Genomic DNA, 22,574 nt, shown 5'->3' with positions numbered 1-22,574 from the left:
ATTGTAAAGAAGTCCCTTCATGATTGGATTATGTGCTATGATCAGATTTGGGAACACACAGTCTGGTGCCGAGAATGACTTCTAAAGTGTCCCGTGTCCCTGCCACTATCCTGGTTCATATGACCTTCTTGGTGGTTCTAGAGCTACAGGATGGACCCTCAAAACCCCACATAAGCACCACCCAGGAGGAATGCAGGATATTCATGATGCCCCCTCTGCTTCCAGTATTTTGTGGAAGTGCCTAAGGAACCACTGGGGTTAGTGGTGACAAGCTCTGCAATACTGTGGGAGGATTGACATCAGAACTTCCTTACTCTGGCCCAAGGAATATACTTGTTTCTGTTTCTTTTCACTAGAATAAAGAAGATATTTACTTCATAGTCTTGAATAAAAAAGAAGGCTCAGGTCTGGGATTCAGTGTGACAGGAGGGACAGATGTGGAGCCAAAATCAATTGTGGTAAGTGACAATGTCGAGATGCTGTCGGAAGAGTCACTCCTGAAGCAGCCTCAGAATTTGATCAGGACAGAATTCATGTCAGTGGGTTCAAAGAATGCTGGTGTCTGTTCCCTGCCACCAAAACAAAAATAGAAAAGTGGGGAAAAAACTAGTACATAACGTTATCATTGACAAAGAGACACAGTGTGTTTTTTTTTTTAACATCTTTATTGGAGTATAATTGCTTTACAATGGTGTGTTAGTTTCTGCTTTATAACAAAGTGAATCAGCTATGCATATACATATATCCCCATATCTCCTCCCTCTTGCATCTCTCTCCCACTCTCCCTATCCCACCCCTCTAGGTGGTCACAAAGCACCGAGCTGATGTCCCTGTGCTATGTGGCTGTTTCCCACTAGCTATTTATTTTACATTTGGTAGTGTATATATGTCCATGCTACTCTCTCACTTCATCCCAGCTTACCCTTCCCCCTCCCCGTGTCCTCAAGTCCATTTTCTAGTAGGTCTACATCTTTATTCCTGTCCTGCCCCTAGGTTCTTCATGACCTTTTTTTTTTAGATTCCATATATATGTGTTAGCATATGGTATTTGATTTTCTTTCTGACTTAATTCACTCTGTATGACGCACCCTAGGTCCATCCACCTCACTACAAATGACTCAATTTCGTTTCTTTTTATGGCTGAGTAATATTCCATTGTATATATGTGCCACATCTTCTTTATCCATTCATCTGCTGATGGACACTTAGGTTGCTTCCACGTCCTGGCTATTGTAAATAGAGCTGCAATGAACATTGTGGTACGTGACTCGTTTTGAATTATGGTTTTCTCAGGATACATGCCCAGTAGTGGGACTGCTCAGTCGTATGGTAATTCTACTTTTAGTTCTTTAAGGAACCTCCATACTGTTCTCCATAGTGGCTGTATCAATTTGCATTCCCACCAACAGTGCAAGAGGGTTCCCTTTTCTCCACACCCTCTCCAGCATTTATTGTTTGTAGATTTTTTGATGATGGCCATTCTGACAGGTGTGAGGTGATACCTCATTGTAGTTTTGATTTGCATTAAGAGACTCACTTTTAACACATAGCGAGTGACCTTTAAGATGATGATACATATAAACACAGTTGCCTATATCCTCATATTCAACTAAACATTTTATTGGTTTAAGCATTGGAAGGACATTAGAACGGACCAAAACTTGCATTTGCTTATAAATCACTTCTTTCTCAAGATCAAAACCTTAAAATTTTATATCACTCAAAGGCCTTTGAAATCACTAGGGAGGCCACCTTCCTTGGATGAAACCAGGTCCTGTTCATCTTTCTACTCTTATGGCCCCGTGGAGTGCCAGACACATTTGAGATGCTAGCAAGAATAGAGTAAAAATGTGTTGAGGTGCTGGTACTGACATTTTTAATCCCATTCCTCACATGGAATGTTTTGTTTTTTTGCGGTACGCGGGCCTCTCACTGTTGTGGCCTCTCCCGTTGCGGAGCACAGGCTCCGGACGCACAGGCTCAGCGGCCATGGCTCATGGGCCCAGCCACTCTGCGGCATGTGGGATCTTCCCAGACCGGGGCACGAACCCGCGTCCCCTGCATCGGCAGGCAGACTCTCAACCAGTGCGCCACCAGGGAAGGCCACACGGAATGTTTTTGATAAACCAAGTGTGTGTATGATTTAGAAAACTTGCCATTAGATAGTTCCTTTACTACAAATTTGCCCTTTTGCTTTTACTGGAGGTCATAAATGAACTTGGCTTTTGTCCTCTCCTGTCCCAGATCCACAGGGTGTTTTCTCAGGGGGCAGCTTCTCAGGAAGGGACCATGAGCCGAGGGGATTTCCTTCTGTCAGTCAACGGCACCTCATTGGCTGGCTTAGCCCACGGGGATGTCCTGAGGGTTCTGCACCAGGCACAGCTGTACAGAGATGTCCTCGTGGTCATCAAGAAAGGGAGTGACCGGCCCAGGCCCTCCATCAGGCAGGAGCCTCCCATGGCCAATGGGAAGGGCTTGCTGTCCAGAAAGCCCAGCCCCCTGGAGCCTGGAACAGGTAAGGTACCAGCAGAGGCCTGAGCTATTTGTAATGACTTTGCTGAGAATGGCACCGATTCCACGGAACAAATGAGAAACTCCTCTTGTCCAGATGCGTCCACGAGTGTTGGGGGTGTTCTCAGTCTTCCCTCTGCTCCGTCGTCTTGCTCTCATTCTTCTAGAAAGCTAAAGCCCTTCCCAGTACAGGGAAATACCTTATTTACCAGACCTTGTCATGCTCACCTTTGCCCTTGCACTGTCTCAACTGTTTGGTGGTTTTGTTTCTTTTTTCTTCTCTTTTTCTTGGGGGGGCCACGCGGCTTGTGGGATCTTAGTTCCCCGACCAGGGGTTGAACCCAGGCCCTGGCAGTGAAAGCGCTGAGTCTTAACCACAGCACCGCCAGGGAATTCCCTGTTTGGTGTATTTTCGGTGGGATCCTGGAAACGTAACCTGTCAAAGGAAACCACTGGGCACTTAGTCCTAACAGCTTTCAGAGTTTTTAAGGCTCAGGAACTCAGATATGGAAGACTGTCCCGAAACTGATATCATTAAGTGTTCCTGTGGCACCTTCAGGGCATCTGGCCTTGAACCAACCTCTACAAAGTTATCAGATTGCAAAGCACATTCGGGGCTTAAACTTATTTCTTCATATTTCTATTCCTTGAGATCCCCCTGCCCGGGGCTCTAGCAGAGCCTACGCAATTATGCCTTAACATGCACTGAAAGCAGCCCACTTGGGGCTTGGTGCAGTAGGCTTGATGTTAGAGGCACCTGGGAAGCTTTTAAAAATCCTGATCCCCAGGAAATCCCCCAGCTCAATTAAGTCAAACTCTGAGGGGTGTGGGTGGTGGGATGGGGGGACCAGCATCCATGTCTTCTTAAGGTTCCCCATTCTGGCTTGGCCTCAACCCCAAGTGGACAGTTTAATCTGTTTGTGGTCCTTCCCCTGCCTCCCAAGCAATTAAGTGCCCTTTCCACTCGACTCAGACATCGTTCACTGGTATAGCAAGCAAGTAAGGGAAACAAAAGGCAAGTTTACAATCCCTACTCAGACGCCCAAGATAGACCCCAGCCCAGCCTCTCCACACTAGCACACAAAGTAGGCACAGGCTGGTTGCTATGAAGCAGGCATCACCAAGGAAACGCTCTCTCCACAGTGGAGCCAGGAGATGGCAATGAAGGCAGCTAGTGTGTGATGCAGACAGCCAGCCAGAGGCAGGGGTACCCCTCACAGGAGCAGAAGGGGAAGGAAGGAAGCTCCATGTCTCGTGTGAGGCCTGGCATTTGGGTGTTGCAGGTTGTCAGTACCAGGCTGTGATGCTCTGCTGTCGTCGGCTGCCAAGGTTGGCAGGAAATCAAATCTGATTCCCCAAGCGCGACTTCAGTCTTCACTGAGATGTGCACCGACTATCTGGGGTTGACAAGGGCAGTTTGGCTTCTGGGGATTTCTGCTTGGGCATAAATGCCTTCTCTGTGCTTGCAGAAAGTGCTTAGGGGGGCAAGGGACAGCAGGAACACAGCTCTAGATTTGGGAGAGCAACCCTAAAGTTGGTCTCAGATGTCGTTATCACCACTTCAAGGTAGACGGGACTCGAGGGTGCCGGGGGAACACACCTGGGGGCACCGGGCAGGAGGGGCTGCGGTTCCCTGTCATCATCACCCTTACGAACACTGTCGCTGCAGGGAGAAGCACAGGTGCACACGAGGCTCTGTGTGTTGAAGTGCTGAAGACCTCGGCTGGGCTGGGACTGAGTCTGGATGGAGGGAAATCGTCTATGTCTGGAGATGGGCCCCTGTTCATTAAAAGAGTGTACAAAGGTAATGTTTTAGAAACCCCAATCTGCTGCCTAGTACCAGTTTTCACTCTGTGTATGTCAGTGCCTTCCATTTGGAAATCAAATTTGTTTTAAAAATTCTGAAATGTGTTTAATGCTCTGTGACATACAGGGTTTACTGTGTGTCAGCTCTGTTGTGAGCATTTTACACGTTTTAACTCACGTCATCCACATGACAGTTCTATAGGATGGGTACTGTTACTATCATCCCTGTCTTACAAGAGAAGAAACTGAGCCAAGGGGAGTTATGCAGGCACCTAAGGTCACACAGATTAAGTGGCAGAATCAGGCTTGAACCCAGGCTCCAGAGACTGCCCCCAACCTCAGTGCTGTATCCCCTAACTCCATGCTCCTGTCTTCGTGTTCTTACTTACGATTAGCTGTTATGGATGTGAACACAGCAAGCTAAGTAATGCCATCAGAATTGCCAGTCAGGGGTACTTAACATTGGTCAAGGTCATATTCACTTAAAATTGCAAATACTGGATTTCAAGAAAGTAATATGGGAGCAGTAGATATCACTGAAATAGTTGGTAGGTATGAGGTCTCTTCATGAACTTAAATAATGCATTTTATGATCTTGGGCCGTTCTCAAAATTATCTCTTCAGGTCCCTAAGCTGAGCAATTATATTATACTAATGATATATTTATATATATACATACATGCTGATTATCCTATTATATGTAATATTTTATTATGCTATAATATTGTTTCATATATTCAATATATGTTTATAATATTGTTAGTATTAAAACATATACATATATACTGATATTGTTAATATAATTCAGCTGAGGAGATTTTTGGGAACTGTCCAATATCATAAAATGAATTATTCAAGTGTATAAAGAGATTTCGTATCTGCCAACTAGTCCAATGATATCTACGGCTCCCATCTACTTTCTTCCAGTCTAGCACACACTCTAACTAACTGTAAATGGGTGGCAGCCAGAAACAGGCTGTTTGCTCACGATCCCTGGGGCAAGCAGAGGACAGGCACAAATCAGGAGCCAGGCCTCTGCTGTGTGTGATATCTAGACTCACGGTACCAGGGTAAAGGGAAAACCCTATACATGTTAACTGGACAGCAGTAGAACACAGAAAGCCAAGTTAAGGCAAGCATGAAACTGTCTGACTATAAGAGCACTCTTAAGAGCTCTAAAACAAAGTGTACAAAGTACATGAGGAAATTGCCAACAGACACAGTAAACAAGAAAGTCCATTAAAAAATTAAGACAGGAATATTAGCCATGAAACAAGAGGGTATTCAAAAGAAACAGGCAGATATGTTAAAACAGACACACACAGAGAAGCCCATTGGCAAAAAGGCAGTCAAATATATTTTTAAATTAATAAATAGAATTAAAAAGTATACTAAATCCTTACAAAGAGAGAATTTATAAAAATCAAGAAAGAAGAAACCATAAAAACTGCAGCACAAGGGAAAAAAGAGATAAAAATTACAAAAGGGTGATGAGCAATGAGGAGGACATACTGAGGAGTGCCAGAAAAAGAAAGAAAAAAAAAAAAGCGAGAAAGGAACAATTTGGAGAAGTCATGACTATTGAGAAACAATAGGAGTATTCAGGCTGAAAATTCTCATCAAGTGCAAAACAGGATGAATTTTATAGAAACCCAAACCTTGATGTATCACAATCAAGTTTCAAAATATAAAGAACTTAAAAAGCACACAGAAAATGTGCAGCTTGCTCACAAAGGCAGTACAATCAGACTGGCAGCATGAATGCCGGGAAACAGAATAACCTTCAGAGGACTGAGCCTACGACAGCAAGATGGAGGTGTTTAGGACACACAGTGAAAGGTGCCGGAGTCACCGCCACTGTGATCAGTCAGAGGACACGCAGCCTCTGCAGGCCAAGAAGCTCACAGCTTAAAAAGGATTTTCTGGCCTGTGAGCCAAAGAAACAAACCAGAAACTGAAGGTGGCTAAGGCAGCAGCCCAGGTGGAGACTGGGAGGCCAGGCCCGGAATCCCATGGAATCTGCAGCACTGAAGTGGAGAAGCAGCCCCAAGGGAGATAAGCATCCCCCCAGATCTCCTTCCAGCAGAGCAAGGACAATGTCCTGGGTAACTTCCTCGTCTTTGTCTCTAGCATCTGGCTAGAAATCCATGAAACTATATAAATGGATAGAGAGGAAGAATTGCTACAGAGAAGCACCTGTTCCACAGAGGAGCATTTCCAGTGCCCTTGTGTGCAGGCCTGCAGATTTACTCTTCGGAAAAGGCATTCAAGGCTTTCTGAATATTATACAGATCCCTCCCCTTCACTCTTTTTGGAGACTGGTAAATCTGCTTTCTTTGTAAAGGCTTAGAGCTCTGCCCAACGATTTCATCATCTTACTTTATGTCATACTTACAAGTTCAAGTACAGGTACAGGTTTTCTGTTTATCTTGGTTTCCTGTGCCTTTTAGCTCAAACACCAAAAGCAGTATAGCAATCTTCAATTTCTTGCATCAATCTAATACAAAAAAATTCTTTGAATAATAAGTGAATTAAATATATTTCCCTAAAGCTATCTGGAAGGTCAGGGATTTTACTGATGAAAAATGCAGTAGACAATCGTAAACCTGTGAAGCGGCAGCCATCCAGGTAGAACAGTGTCACTACTAATATCTGGGCTGCTTTTTAAAAAAAATTTTTAACACTTTAAAATGTTTTTTTATTTTTTTTTTACTATGTTTGGGCAGCTTTTAAGATGTTTTTGTATTCAACATTTTACCAAGAATATCAGTTAATACAATAAGACAAGAAAAAGATAAGAGGTATAAAGATTGGAAATATAGGAGTACAAGTCATCATTATTGGCAAATTCTATGTTCTTCCTGACTGAAAAAATCTAAGAGAATCAAATGTGAAGCCAATATAAATAGCTCACCAAGATCGCTGAATTCACAATCAACATACAAAAAAAAAAAAAAAAAATCAATAGAATTTCCTATATATCAGCAATAACCATTATTTTAAAACCATATAGGGAGGATCCTATAACACAATACACATCATGAAAGAATATATATATATATATATATATATATATATATATATATATATGTAAAATGTTTAACTTCTATATGGCAAAAAATTTCACAAAAACACATCGTGAAAGAATACATATGTAAAATGTTTAACTTCTGTATGGCAAAAAATTATATCATAAACATAAAATCGAAGTGACTGACTAGAAGATATTTACAATGTATTTAATCAACAAAAGGCTAATTCCAGGATATATAAAGAACTATAATTCAGTAAGAAAAATACATGGGACTTCCCTGGTGGTCCAGTGGTTAGGGCTCCACGCTTCTACTGCAGGGGGCACGGGTTCAATCCCTGGTCAGTGAACTAAGATCCCACAAGCCACACAGCATGGCTGAGAAAAAAAGAAAAATACTAAATAAAGAGAAAATCTGGGTAAAGGAAATGAATAGAAAAAGTTAAAACCTAAATGGTCAAGAAATATAGGGAAGGTCACTCAAACTTATATTAGTTATTGGGTGAAAATTATAACTGTTAGGAATCATCTTTTTAAAATCAGGTTGGCCATAAATAAGAAATCTCATAATATGATGTGTTGGCGAGATGTAGGGAAAGAACACTCATACTTTCTGGCAGAAGTATAAACAATGGTTCCTCTCTCTGGGGAAGAATTTGGCAGTGCTTGTCTAAAATGGAAGCTATAAAACAGTTTAAATTTCTATCTGTAGCAAAATGATGAGTAAAATGTATCACATCCATAAAAGGGAAAACTATATAGCAATTCAAGAAGCAAGTTAGAGCTATATCCATTAACCGGGACCAGTTCAAAAACAGGGCTGAACGGGGGAAAAAAGGCTAAACGCAGATTCAGTACTGTATGATACCAATTCACAGTGACGACCGTAAGGAACCTAAGAGTGTGTCACAGGAAAACTATGCAAGACCTTTTTGGAAAAAAGATAAAAGTGTTCTAAATTTTTCTTAAAACCTCAATAAATGGAGGGAGACATAGCCTGATCAAATTAGTTAGGATTCTCCTTGGCCCCCATGTAATAGAAAACCCAAAATAACAATGGTTTAAAGAAAAGTTTATTTCTCTCGTGTATAAGAAGTCCAAAAGTTGGCACTACCTATGGTCTGAACAGTACTGAGTGGTTCATCAAGGACTTTCATCTGCTTCATCTCATTAGATCCCTGTAATAACCTAGTGAGGGAACGAGGCAGGCTAACACCATTTTGCAGATGAGAAAACTGAGGTTTCGGGAAACCTGTAACTTGCTTGAAGTCGCATACTTAAGCCCAAGCCAGTCTGACTGCCTGCAGGTATTCAACGTGCTTTCCCCTAACTCACAGCCTCCTGTTTGGGTTGGTTGGGAGCCCACGTCCTCAGACCCAGATGAACACTCAGAAAATTCTTTTCGTTTCACATAATCTGCTTGAGGCCTTTAGGTAATACTCCTAGAACGGGAAATATGCTAACGCAGTATAACTGGGCATGTCAGACAACAGTGCTTTGGTACTTTCAAAAATGTGTATCTTGAGAAAGCAATGACAGGGACTAAATCAGTCTCTCTGCTCCCACTGTAGGACTGGTAACAGTGAAGGCTCACCTCTTTTCCGATGACAGCATCTGCCTCTGTCATTAACAACATCAAATGTTTTTGTCCTTGAGTGGGTTGCATTTGAACTCACTTCCTTCCAGCTCTATTTTTTTATTTTGTCAATCTTTATAATCAACTATAATTACATGTGTATTGATATCAAATAATATTTAACAGTGATTTTCGGGAATTTAGATAGAAGTAGATTTATCTCCTCAGTGTTTTGAGATCTAATTAAAGATTTCTGAAGAAATTATTTTCAAACTTGGGAATTTTTCTCTTTTAATGTCCTTTCTTCCGTAAGATGAAAAGATGCCTGCACGGCCAGTGTACATTTCTTCAATACGATTGTTTTAGATGTGCATGTGGAAGAAAGTAAATAGAAAAGGGCGTAAACTTGTGTTTTTTTCCAAAGCTCATAATCTTGCTCTAACATACCCAGAGCTGTAGTGTAGAAATCTGTTAAATTTTGTGTGATAATTTAAGTAATCTCCACAGTCATTGCTGAGCAGGTAATCACATTCTCAGCATGTGGATGTATCAGACTATACTTGTTAACAAGTAGAAGTTGAACTTGCTTTATTGGTCATTTGGATTTTTTTGGTGTGTGTGTTCTTTATTGATTTGGAGTTCTTTAGCTTGGCTAGATATTAACCCTAATGTTTCATTTTATTTGTTGACTAAATACAATGAAAATATCTTCCCGTAGTCAGTTGCTTATGTTTCGGGGAAAGAGGGGTTACAGATTTGAATTTTTTATGTAGTCGAATTTCTTTTTTTGGGTATTTGCTTTGTGCGTCTTGTTTAAAGAAAATTTCCCTCTCCGAAGAATATAGGCACGTGGTTTAGAGATATTTCTCACTTAAGTTTTTCAGTTACCTGCAATTTATTCTGGATATTACGAAAGTACCAAACTATTATTCTGTATTTATTCTCTCAGGTGGCGCAGCTGAGCAAGCTGGAACAATAGAAGCTGGAGATGAAATTCTTGCCATTAACGGGAAATCCCTGGTTGGGCTCATGCACTTCGATGCCTGGAATATTATGAAGTCTGTCCCAGAGGGACCTGTGCAGTTAGTAATTAGAAAGCACAGGAATTCTTCATGCAACAAGCACTGGTAGTGACACTAACTGCGCTTGTTACATTTTTTTATTAATCAGAATCTCCTTTTCTCAGTTCCCTTCTTTCTTTAGCAAATCAGAATGACTTCTTTAAACAATGGGTTCCTGAAACAACACAGAAGCACTGGTGTGGCAAGGACGATAAAACAAACAACTCTCCAGTTTTTTACTTACACATGAAGCAGCAGCAATGGAGCTGAACTCAGAAACCTTCTGCCTGGATCACCTAGGCCAGGAGGGTTCACTCTGTTCCACTGCCTGTCCCCTGATACCTTCTATGTTTCCTGATGGGGACACAAGATGCGGCATGCCCTTCTTCACTTGAAACATTTAGTGAGACCTCCGCATCCTTCTAGCCACCTCTCCCAACACACTCAATCCTGGCAAGTAGGGAGGCTAACGAAGTCTGAGGGGCAACACAAGTGTCACAACTAAAAAGGACTATAGTTTTATATAAGTTTGTAAGTAAGTAAGTAAATGACAGAATGCTTTTAGGCACATTCAGTGGAAGGAGCGGTAGGGTCTGTATGTTATCCTGAAAAGAAAATGAGACTTGAAAAAAGAAAATCAATTATGACCTAATGGTTAGACTGAGCTCAGGAATTATCCAAAAACGAAAAAGCAAAATACAGAAAGTGGTATTTTTAGTGAGTGTAATGTGCAACGTATGGCTGCAGAGTTGAACTAACTCGGTGGTTATTGATCACCGTGAAGTGTTGATCATGATCTAAAAGTGTACGTCGTAAGGCAAGTTTACGGGACTGCACTTCTGATAAACTGTACTAAACAGCTGTGAACTTTGCTGCTTAGAATGAGCAGAAAGTTCCAGCTCCGCAAGCACCTTGCATCTAGTTTGAAACTTGTCTTGAATAAATATTTGAATTCAAGACTGGTCAACAAAAGAGCAGGCAAAAATATCATTGTCACTGAGTTTCCATTTCTATATTTTATAGATCCAACCACTAATTTAAAGTTTTAGAAATCAATTATCTTTTTAGTGTCCTTGGATTTATAATCCCAATAGAGGAACTTAAAATAATCCTTTTAGGGGACTTTCTTTTCTTTGGCTGATTTTTTTTTTTCCCCTTTCTCTTCTCAACAAGCTTAAGAAATGTAACATTTCTAAGCACTGGATCTATTTTCCTGACCTGGGTGTAATGGCATAGCTCTGCAGTGACTGAAGTTTTTGCTCTTTTTGTTTTCCTGTTTTGCAAATTCTTCCTTTTGCCAAAAATGTTTCCCAGCAGAACACTGCTGTGACTCACGCTTGCTTGTGACACTCGTCCCAGCTGCCCTCCTGAAGCACAAGCTTCTTCTTAGTAACTCTTCCCATTCCATGTGCTGTTCCTCGTCACAAAACTGGCTCTTCTCCCTCGTACTGTACCTTCTTTTCTTAAGACCCAAATCCTCATCAGCTTCATTTACCAAAACATAGTAAGAAGGTGGAAAACGAGGGTGAGTCAGTCTTTCAAGGTAAAGGAGCAGAACTGCGTAGTTACAAGCCACATCCTCGGTGGTGCAGGCCAGCTGAGTCCTGGGAATACGGGTGAGGTTGCATACCTGCGTGCACGGTGACACTAAGGTTTTGTGTCGGCGATTTCTTTAATTAACCTATTTCTGAGTGACTAATCCCAGTAAACCTCTGTGGAGCTGGCCCAGAGAGGTTCTCAGATGGGAGTGAAATATCTGGCTGGTGTGAGCCGAGATTTCTCATTTTTAAACAGGTTATACAAAAGAGAATGTAGTTCAGGAGTTAGCTAGAAAGACCTGATTAATTAATTTAGCTTCTACTTTTCACTATTACAGTTCCAAGTAGGATACTATAGGAAGTCAGTGCAAGGTGCATGCTAGATTGTTTTTAAGTCTCTGGGGTCAGCTTTGTGGCTTCTGCTTTCTTGCCTAAATGATGAGAGACTCTTTGAAGTCAACACTGAAAATGATTTTTTGCCTCCACTCTTCCAGCTGTGCCTACATAGAAATGCACAGTCCTGTGTGACAGACAGGAGTTTCTGAAGCAGCGGAATGGTCTCCTTCTAAGAGGTCCTAATCCTCTTATCTGAAGAGTGCAAGGGTAGCCCTCTGGGTCACTGAACTATATTCAAGTCATCAGCCATTTCCAGTGGACCTTGCCAGAAGGGTTCCCTTGGAATCTGACAATTGGAATTTAAGGGAGGAAGCAAAAGCTAAACTTTGACCCTAAGATAGAAAGCTATTTATTTGTCGTCAGTGTTCAAGGCATGACTAGTATTTCTAATTACTCTAATAAACTCCCAAACTTCCTGACATGAACACTCATGGTATTGTCCTACTAAAACTTGCATTGTTTTGGTTTTCTAACTGGTCCTTCATCCACAATAAGCTATGATGGTAACTGTGTCATAACATGTAAATCGTAGTTGCAAGGATGTACCGTGACGGTTGAAGTAGGCTGGGTTTCATTTCGATCGTCCCATACACAGCTCATTTAATTTTAGGGTTGACTTTTAGTTGGCACCACACCTGTTGTATGATATTATACATTATCCTTTATTTATGTAAGATAAAATGCCTTATATATTATTAAAGAGTAAGTGCAATAATATGAAATAGCCTGTACATTTTTAAAATGTTGTCGCCAAGGTATGTAAATCCACGTCTCTATAAACAACCTTTTTTAAGTAATTTTAAAAAAATAAACACTGTTTACTACTTGTTTTTTTGTTTGTTCACTTCTGCATCTATAGAATAACCTTTTAAACCATGAAGCTAAGAATTGGTGATTACCTAAATGGGTGAGAGGGGCAAAGGCAAAAGAAGTCAAGTCAACCACGCTTCTTCCATGGCCACACCCGGGATCTGACGCAATCCAAACCCATTCCACCTCTGAGATCTTAAAATCAGACATCTCATGCCTTTACAACCTCCTGGCCTTCCGGAGCTTACTCCCCTTCCCCCTGGTTCTGCTTCAGTTTCAACAGGCCCTCCAATCCCTAGGCAACTGGTACTTTTCTCCGCTTCAGAATCCCCACCCGTGTTTCCTTCCCTTCTCTGTCTATTTAGACTAGACCCCACGGTAGAGAACAGCAATCGCCCTCCGGCCCAGAGGCGCACAGCTCCCTCGCCCCGTCTAATCCGGGATCCTTCCAACCAGCCAGCCTCTTGGTGCCCACATGCCTATTCCTAAAGAAAAATCTCACAACTACACATAGTGATTTGCTGTAAATTCATGGCTTCCGACCTCAACTGGACTCTGGATGCTACTTGGCAATTGTTTCCTTGCCAGTTTTTTCTCTCATTCTTCACAATGAATACATTCTTCGTTTTTTCCTAAAATCCCTACCCATTCACCACTCCCTCCCCCACAAATACTTGGATAATCTGGGATCTTATTTCACAGATTAAAATAAAAAGCATCTACTTTATTTTAGGGTGTTTTGGTTTTCAGATGCAGATGCCAAACTAGAGTAGCCCAAGGGAAGAAGGCAAGACGGCATCTCACAGAAATCCCAGAACAGAACTCAGCATATGACCAGGCCTCAGCGACGGAAGGAACTCGGGGGCTCATGGGTTGTCACTCAGTGCCCTCCACTGCTGTTTGTGGGTCTGTTTCTGCAGACCCGCTTCTCCTCCCTCCACTAGCTGGCAGCCTTATCCCCAATTCCTCACACCTTTTCTTTACTTAGAAACCGATGAATGCTATTTTGCTATAATTTTAGCCCCACTCTATATCACAGGATTTCTCTGGACATACAGGCTGCTGCCTGCCTGATTTTCCATATACCCTCCAAAAATTAAGATTCTGATTGGCTCAGTCCACTGCTACACTTGGGCAGAACTTTTTCCTGGGGGAGAGTTTTAATACACTATAGAAATAGCCACAGGGACTTCCCTGGTGGCACAGTGGTTAAGAACCTGCCTGCCAATGCAGGGGACACAGGTTCGAGCCCTGGTCTGGAAGATCCCACATGCCGCGGAGCAACTAAGTCTGCGCCACAACTACTGAGCATGTGCTCTGGAGCCCGTGAGCCACAACTACTGAGCCCACGTGCCACAACTACGGAAGCCCACGCGCCTAGAGCCCGTGCTCCGCAACAAAAGAAGCCACTGCAATGAGAAGCCTGCGCACCACAACGAAGAGTAGCCCCCACTTGCTGCGACTAGAGAAAGCCCGCATGCAGCAATGAAGACCCAACGCAGCCAAAAATAAATAAACTTAAAAAAAAAAAGAAATAGCCACAAACCCATTCTATCAATGTTGAAGGCTACATACCATGTACAATAAATGAAACCTGAGACCAAACTGAAGGAGAACAATGAAATGGGATACAATTCTCTCTGAATGTGAGAAAGCAAAGATGGTATGAGAGTTATGAAGAATATCAAAATGTCACCAAAACCCTTAACTTGAAGAAAGGGAATGACAGAAGGTGAGCCCCAGAAAAAGCAGGAAGCACCCAGAATTAGAGCCATTTCCACTCCTCAGAATGGTAGGGAAGGTTAAGTTAAAGGGGAGGCTCATTTTGATTTTCCCAGGCACCTGGCCGGCCTCAGCAGGTCACAGGAGTAACAGGGAAGGAATGGTCTGATCTGCGGGGAGCCCCTACCACATACGTTCCTGAAACGAAAGGGCTCAACTGATCCATTCAGAGATTGGGAGCCTCTGCTCACCCAACCCCGTAAAAGCCACACCAAGCACCGATCACAGCCTTCTTCTCGATCCCCCCAAAGCAGCTGAGTAGATCTGAATAAAGATTAAAATCAACTGGTATCCAACTTTCCTCTCTCATTCTAAGGGAGGAGCTGAATGATGCTTAAACAAAGAGCTCTGAAGTATCCATTACTGACCAAACAGCAGGCTTCGGTAGAACCCCACCTTCCCCATTAAACAGGCTCAGCAAGGACCCTTCTCGTGAATACCAAGCTGGGAAAGGTGGGGGGAGGGTGTTGAAACATAGTATGCAAAAGGCAGAAAAAAAAAATAATTTGGACAACTACCTTAGGAATCAAAAGAAAATTATAAACACAAACTGCTTCGTATTCTCAATGCACTCAAAGAGAATGCAGCTTCTAAGAAGCACAAGATCAAAGAAGAGATAAGAAAATCAAATGAGATTAATGTGGATCTGGTAGAACGAAAAAGAAACTGAGACCACCTTACGAAACCAAAGCCACATAAGCATCGAGTCAAATCAGACTGCAGAATACAAGTCAGTGCCATTGAAGATGAACTTGATGAACTTGAAAAATGCCTAGAAAACAATGAAAATGGACAAAACAAATTTATAAATAAAATCCTAATTAAATGTTAGCCAATGAATCCAGTAGTACAATAAAGAAAATACCAAGTCTAAGGGATGTTAACTCCAGGAATGCATGAATGATTTGGAATTAAGAAATCTATAAATGTAAATGTAGAATGTAATTCATTATATCAGTAGGACACACACACACACACACACACACACACACACACACAAATCCTGTGAAAGACATACTTTTTTAAAAGCCTGCTTCAAACTCTTAATGGAAAAACTCCAGAATCATTCCCATTAGATTCAGGAATACAAACAAAAATGATGTTCACTGCTGTTATTGTTGGATAACAATATTCTAGAGGTACAAGCCAATACAATTAGACAAAAATTTTTTAAGAGGTATAAATAGAAGAAACAAATGTATCATATAGTGTGCACAGATATATCTGGGTACTTGTAAGCACAAACACATCAATTTAAAAACTGTTAAAATATTAGAATTCAGTAAAGTTGGCTATCGAAATCATCCACCAAAACAAGAGCTTTCTTACTCATAAATAATAACCACTTAAAACATAAGAGGAAACACAATCGTAACTAAAAATACGTTTAACTTTGGCAAGGACTGGCAAGACCTAAAAGAAGGCTTCCCTGGTGGCACAGTGGTTGAGAGTCCGCCTGCCGATGCAGGGGATACGGGTTCATGCCCCGGTCCGGGAGGATCCCACATGCTGCAGAGCGGCTGGGCCCGTGAGCCATGGCCGTTGAGCCTGCGTGTCCGGAGCCTGTGCTCTGCAATGGGAGAGGCCACAGCAGTGAGAGGCCTGTGTACCGCAAAAAAAAAAAAAAAAAAAAAAAAAAAGAGAATCCGCCTGCCAATGCAGGGAACATGGGTTTGAGCCCTGGTCCGGGAAGATCCCACATGCCGCGGAGCAACTAAGCCCGTGTGCCACAACTAGTGAGTCCGCACGCCTAGAGCCCACGAGCCACAACTACTGAAGCCTGTGTGCCTGGAGCCTGTGCTCCACAACAAGAGAAGCCACCGCAATGAGAAACCCTCGCACCGCAACGAAGAGTAGCCCCCGCTCGCCGCAACCAGAGAAAGCCCACGCGCAGCAACGAAGACCCAACACAGACAGAAAATTAATTAATTAATTATTTAAAAAAAGATCTAAATGAATTACAAAATTCTATTAAGGGACATAAAACCAATAACTCGAACAAATGGGGAGGTTTAGCTTATTCTGGGATAGGATGACAACACTAAAAATCTCAACTCTCCTCAAGCTAGTTTATAAATGTAATATAATTTCAACAATGATCTCAAAATAATTTTTTAACCTGAAAAAAATTATTCTGAAGTCCATTTGGTAGGATAAACATGTAAAAATAACCAGATTTTGAAAAAGCATAATAAGTGGGGGACTAGCCCTATTACAACATCATCAAAAAAACTACTATAATTAAAAGTGTCTCCTCTTCCACGGACAGCCAAACCACTGGAATAAAGATGACAGATAGATTCTGAATTCAAAGAAAATTCAAAGGGGCATTCTAAGTCAGTTACAGAAAACACAGATTATACAATAGCTGATTTTGGAAAAACTGGCTAAATATTTTAGGGGAGGTAAAAAAAGCTGGCTTCCTTGCAACAAAATCCTTCACAACAAAATAAAATTCCAGAGTCACCATACATAAATTTAAAAGCAAGAAAGGAAAATAAAAACCCATCAAAAGAGCTAAATATAGTTTTAATCATAAAGTGAATATGAGGCTAAATGCAGAAGCTATAAAGCAAATGACTCATAATTTAATGAGACTACATACAAACTAAAAGCCACTGGGGGCTCTCCCAGCAGATTCAGACAAGATAACACAACAGTGAAACAGTTTGTTTTTTTGGCCGCACCGCACAGCTTGCAGGAATCTCAGTTCCCAGACCAGGGACTGAACCCGGGCCACGGCAGTGAAAGCCCAGAATCCTAACCACTAGGCCACCAGGGAACTCCCCAACATAGTTTCTTAATTTCCTCATATCCCACCCAATTCCCCTTCCCCACCACTAACACCGCACACATACAACCCAGACCAACTAGTATAGAAAAACCATGGTAAACATCTACCACAAAACTACATGTGAAAGTACTCTCACAAACCCCAGAAGGTACAAACGAGCAGGAGTAAACTACTAACAAGCAACAAGACCAACAGGTATCGGAATCTGTACAAGGAGGGTAGAGGGAAGCAACAGGGCATCTGATACCCCAAGACACACACCCACCCTGACACCCTCGCCCTTGGCCTCATAATCAACAGGGAAGCTCAGAGGACCGACTGGATAACGGCCCCTGAAACCTGAATCATTTTTTCACTTTCAAAAATGATCAGCCAAAAAAAAAAAAAAAGATCAGCCAATGCCCCACACTGAGGAGAAACTACTGGGAACAGAATCGAAACTGAGCAAGAGGAGAACAACAGAGATCAAAAAAAAAGAAGGTCCAGATAAAGGTGGCTGAGAGTGGCAGAACCAGATCTCAGAAAGCAAGCTGCCGTATTTCTTCACACTCAAAAACAGAGGAAGGGGTTCTAGAGAATAAACACAGTTAGAAAAGCTACCCTGACCTGCATCTCCCTTCTAAAACAGGAAAAGTAATTTCATGTAAACATGGGCAACAGAAGACAATCCAGGTCAAATCCCATACAAAGTTATCATGAGAAAAAGAGCATGAGGAGAAAATATAATCCCTAGAGACAACAAAAGCACACCAGAAAGACATACCTAGGGAACCAATGAAAAATACCTCAAAATGAGTTAAAATACATCAGGAAAATGACACAAAATATGAATGGTATCAATAGAAATTAGAAAAATTTAGAAATTGATTATTGAAACTCAGGAAAAAATTAATTTCAGAAAAGACTAAACTAGAAAGATCATTCACAGTAAATAAACAGGATGTCTTAAGAGGAAGAGAAAACAGGTAAAACATTTAAAGATCAATAATAAAGAAAAGAAGCCAAGCAAAAGTGACCCAAAACAACATACATAATAGCAATCCCCAAAGAAGAAAGCCTAAACAAGGGAACAGAACAATTATTAAAACTTTCATTTTCCTGAAATTGAGACTAAAAAAAGACCTGATGCTACATATTGAAAGAACACACCAGGTACTTGGGAACACTGATCCAGAACAACCAACACCAAAACATACTGCAGTAACATCACTGGCGAAAAATCGGAGGAAAAAAAATCCCGTGGGCTCCAGGCCAAAAAGAATAAGGCATTCATGAGGGAAAGAAAATCATGTTATCAGCAGACATTGACAGTGATGTTTTAAGCCAAAAAGAACATACTTAAGATACTAAAAAAAAAAAAAAAAAATGTGACCCAACCATTTTATCCAAACAGACTTTCATACAAAAGGCTACAGATAAACTGTTATCAGCATACGAAAACTCAGGGTATAGTAGTCTCACAAGCCCCTCCAGAAGAATCTACTAACAACTGAGCAAGACAAGCAGAATGACTGGATAGATGACGTAAGGGCTGGTGGTGAGCATTAAGCATGTATTTACTTGAATAGTTAAGACTAAAGCAAGAGTTAAAAGGGAGAGATTATAGTATATAATGATGACGTTCTTACAAAGCAGATGCAGCGCAACTACAAAAAGCAGAGGCACGGAACTGTACGCTTAAGTATGGCTGAAATGGTAAATTTTATGTTATGTATATTTTACCACAATAAAAAAGGAAGAAATAAAGTACCCTGTAAGTTTACACCAATACTTTTGATTCCAATTTAGAACTACAAGGGTTTTCTATCTTCTGTCTTAAAGCTATAGCTCTACTTTTCCGTATCAAGAATCCTACTTCTCATCAAGGAAAATGATGATGATAAAAGAATGTTAATTTCCACAAGTTCAGGATACTTAAAGAAAATTAATCAGTCACCTTTGGAGAATGCTTTGGAACCAAGTCTATTTTGAAAACTGGTAAATAAAATGTAGAAATTCTCCTACCTTTCCTCTATGAACTGTACTAAAAGGTATTGTAGGTAAGGTGAAGTTTCTCTTCATAGAAATATTTTAGCTAATAAACAAAGAAATGATAACAGTTAAAATATCACCACATGCAACCTCAATAAATCACAGGATCTAAGAACTGAACAGCAAGATTGCTATCACAAACCATCACAAAAAGAGAGACACCATGTGCTTCCTGATGAAAGAACACACCACCACCGATGAAACAGGTGCCTAGACAAACCAACTCGAATCTGACGGAGCCTCAGATCTAACGCCCAATTCTCAGGAAGTAGAGGTCAATAAAACACATTAAACTACACTATGTGGATACAATCAGCAAAATCCAAACAACAGGACAAGGGATCCAATTTTATCAACAAATATTCCTCAAGGGAAAAAATAAAGAGAGATGAGGGAAAGAACTTATAGATTGAGAGAAACTAAAACAGACATATAAAACGAAAAATGAAACAGAACAAAATTATTAAAGATGAATACTGGGTCGGGATAGAGACTTAGGGAGGTTGTAATTAGGAGGAAGCCTTGAACGGCTTCTGGACAGCTGGCAAGGTTCTATCTCCTGGCCTGGGTGATGGCTGCAAGCATGTTCGCCTTAAGATAATCCACTAGCCTATACATTTGTTTATGAGATTTTCCATTTGTATTTTAATCATTAAAAAATACATGAAACCTTTATATACACATATAATTATATGTATTTTCCATGATTTTTATATTTGTTATATTTAATCATACCTCCCCAAATTTTTATGAAATATATCCCCAAACCTGAATACCATGCTGATCTCTTTAGTATGATAATTAAGGTCTCCACAGATTCCATGCTTAAGGACTACTGCACCTTACACTTTTCTGAATTGTTAAAAAAAAAAAAAGGAAAAAAATTACTTACCATATATACCAACTCCAAAGACTGAGAAAAACAATTGCATCACTGTCAGACACAGGGTTAATATCCACAATATATGGAAAGTCCTGGTGAATCAATACATAAAAAGATCAATACCCTAAATTAGAAAATGAATAAAGAACATGATCAGGTAACTCACAGAAAAAAAAAACAAATTACCAATAAAGACAGTAAATGATAATCAACCTTTCAATAAGTAAAATAATTTGACCATACTCCTCACTATTACCTTGGCAAAGACCAGGATTGATGACACCCTCTACAGTATTAGCTAAGGTGTGGGGAAACCAGCATTCACGTTATTTGAAGTGGAAGTTAACATGAATCTTAGAAAATTCGGCTTTATCTTTTACATTTTCAAGGCATAGTCTTTGAGCAAACTTACTTCTATTAATTCCTCCTATGGAAATCAAATATAAAAATATGTACAAAAATATACGTTACAATATGTTTGTAATAATGAACACGAGAAGAACCCAAATGTCCATTAATGGGAGAAATTATACAATGAAGCCAAAAATGATTAAAGAGAATGATGTGTGCTTATTCTGAAAGTTCTCTACAATGTAAGGGCAAAAAGTAAAATTGCACACCAGTATATAATGATGCTAGTGGGAATCACAGTTATACCACTGCTCTATCAGGAGTAATTGCCTACATAATTCTAATATTGGGCTGAGGAAGCGTGGATATCAATCTAACTTTACCATCCATGCCTCTTTGAAGAGTAAGTAGCCTGCAAGGTGACAAGCCTTAACATCACTTCCTTACTTGGTGCTATTAAAGAACCTACGACATTCATGCAGAACTTACAAGAGTCAGGGCTATCATTCCGGGACCTAGTGGACTGCAATGAATTAGAAATTACCTCAGGTTGTCAGTCATCTTGATCTGGATGAAAGTGAAATGGAACAATGTTATCTGACAATATAAATATCTCCATTTAAGATGGAGAGGCCATTGAGTTGGAATTAAACTTCATAAATACCTCACATAGACTTGTGACTAGTGGTTTCCATGTTCCTGGGGCAAGAGTAGCCATGCATGGCAGTCATGGACTCCTGTCATCATCAGGCTGGATGTCATCACTCATTGGTCCTATATTGCCACTGAACCACACACCAGCCCCTCTCACTTTCCTTCAGGTGGTGGCCAAATTCAAGGCTTTGTCATACTTTAAAAAAGTATTGTACCCATCTGTTTGCAAACGAGGGGAAGAACTGAGTAACGTAAGGCATCAGAGGCCACAAGGCAATCTTGCTTCAGCAGGCCAGGGATTTCTTGGCCAACTGACATCTGATGATGCTTCTTTCTCCTAAGAATACATAGAACTAGTCAACTTTTTCACCTCCAAAAGATAATTTATGTAAGCTATACCAAGATATCAGAATAAAGCAGGAATATCCTTTTATCATTGTATTTTGCACGACCATGAGAATTTTTTGCATGCCCGCTCTCGTGGTTTTTGTCTCTGTTAAGGAAAAGAAGCCCCCTCCTAGTCCCCAAATAAGAAAGGAAAAATTATGGTTGAATGCCATTACTGTTTTCCATCACTTCAGGATTAAAAGCTCAAACACTTACCAGATAATGTGAGGCTGGGCAACCCCTCCAATCCAAGCCTGTTCTTCATTAAATGAAGGTATAGTAACTGCAGTTTTGGGAGGTCAAAACAAGATATAAAATACTTTACTAGGCACAGAGCATGCATTCAATAAGTCTCCTTCCTTTCTCCCTTCTGTTACAGCATTGTTCCAGACCAGGTTATTCTAAGGAACACTCAGCAATTAAACATACGAAGAAATCGATTTATTATTGCACAGTAAATTTTATTATATCAAAACTCACTGCCTGATTCTTGGATATGAAGGCTTTTAACAAAAGTGGCATAAGCCTGTGGACATACTGCTCCTTCCACACAGAATAATGTCCCTGGAGTCACACCACTCCTGCTTGCAGAGAACTGTAAACAGTGGCCTTCTACAGGAAGAAGGAGTTCTTGATAACACCCTCCCCTCTGGATGGGACCACTTGTCCTCTCCTCTGGAGACACGACCGTGTACTGAAGTTGAGGTCACACTCAGGTAGAGCTGAACGGGCACTCTGCTCTGAAACAAATGCTGACAGAAGTTTGGGTGAGGCCCTTTCCCCCTTGCTTGAGAATACAGATGAGGCTTACAAAGCCAAGAATACCTTAGAAACAACCATTACCTCATTTCTAAAATCTCTGCTGGAGGAAAACAGTAAATCTTCACCTAAAAGGAAATTCCAGGACATGGTGTAAGTTTCAAGTATCCATTTTGTGGGAAGAAACTATAAATTAATACTTTC

At 40.8% G+C, this 22,574-nt stretch overlaps 1 protein-coding gene across 1 annotated transcript in view; it reads left to right on the top strand.

Moving 5' to 3' along the window:
• The window catches only part of PDZD2 (PDZ domain containing 2), a 271,976-nt gene extending 259,228 nt beyond the window's left edge, over positions 1 to 12,748 (top strand). Inside the window, exons 22-25 of the mRNA XM_032627433.1 lie at positions 357 to 458; positions 2,245 to 2,515; positions 4,181 to 4,315; positions 9,874 to 12,748. Coding sequence (XP_032483324.1) covers positions 357 to 458; positions 2,245 to 2,515; positions 4,181 to 4,315; positions 9,874 to 10,055 — 690 coding nt within the window. The 3' untranslated portion in view covers positions 10,056 to 12,748. The remainder of the gene's footprint in view (positions 1 to 356; positions 459 to 2,244; positions 2,516 to 4,180; positions 4,316 to 9,873) is intronic.
• The last annotated feature ends 9,826 nt before the right edge of the window (positions 12,749 to 22,574 follow it).

Source organism: Phocoena sinus, chromosome 3 (assembly GCF_008692025.1).
Source record: "Phocoena sinus isolate mPhoSin1 chromosome 3, mPhoSin1.pri, whole genome shotgun sequence".
NCBI classification, from domain to species: Eukaryota; Metazoa; Chordata; class Mammalia; order Artiodactyla; family Phocoenidae; genus Phocoena; species Phocoena sinus.
Note: the sequence above shows the minus strand (reverse complement) of the source record. Positions and strands in the feature narration are given on the sequence as shown.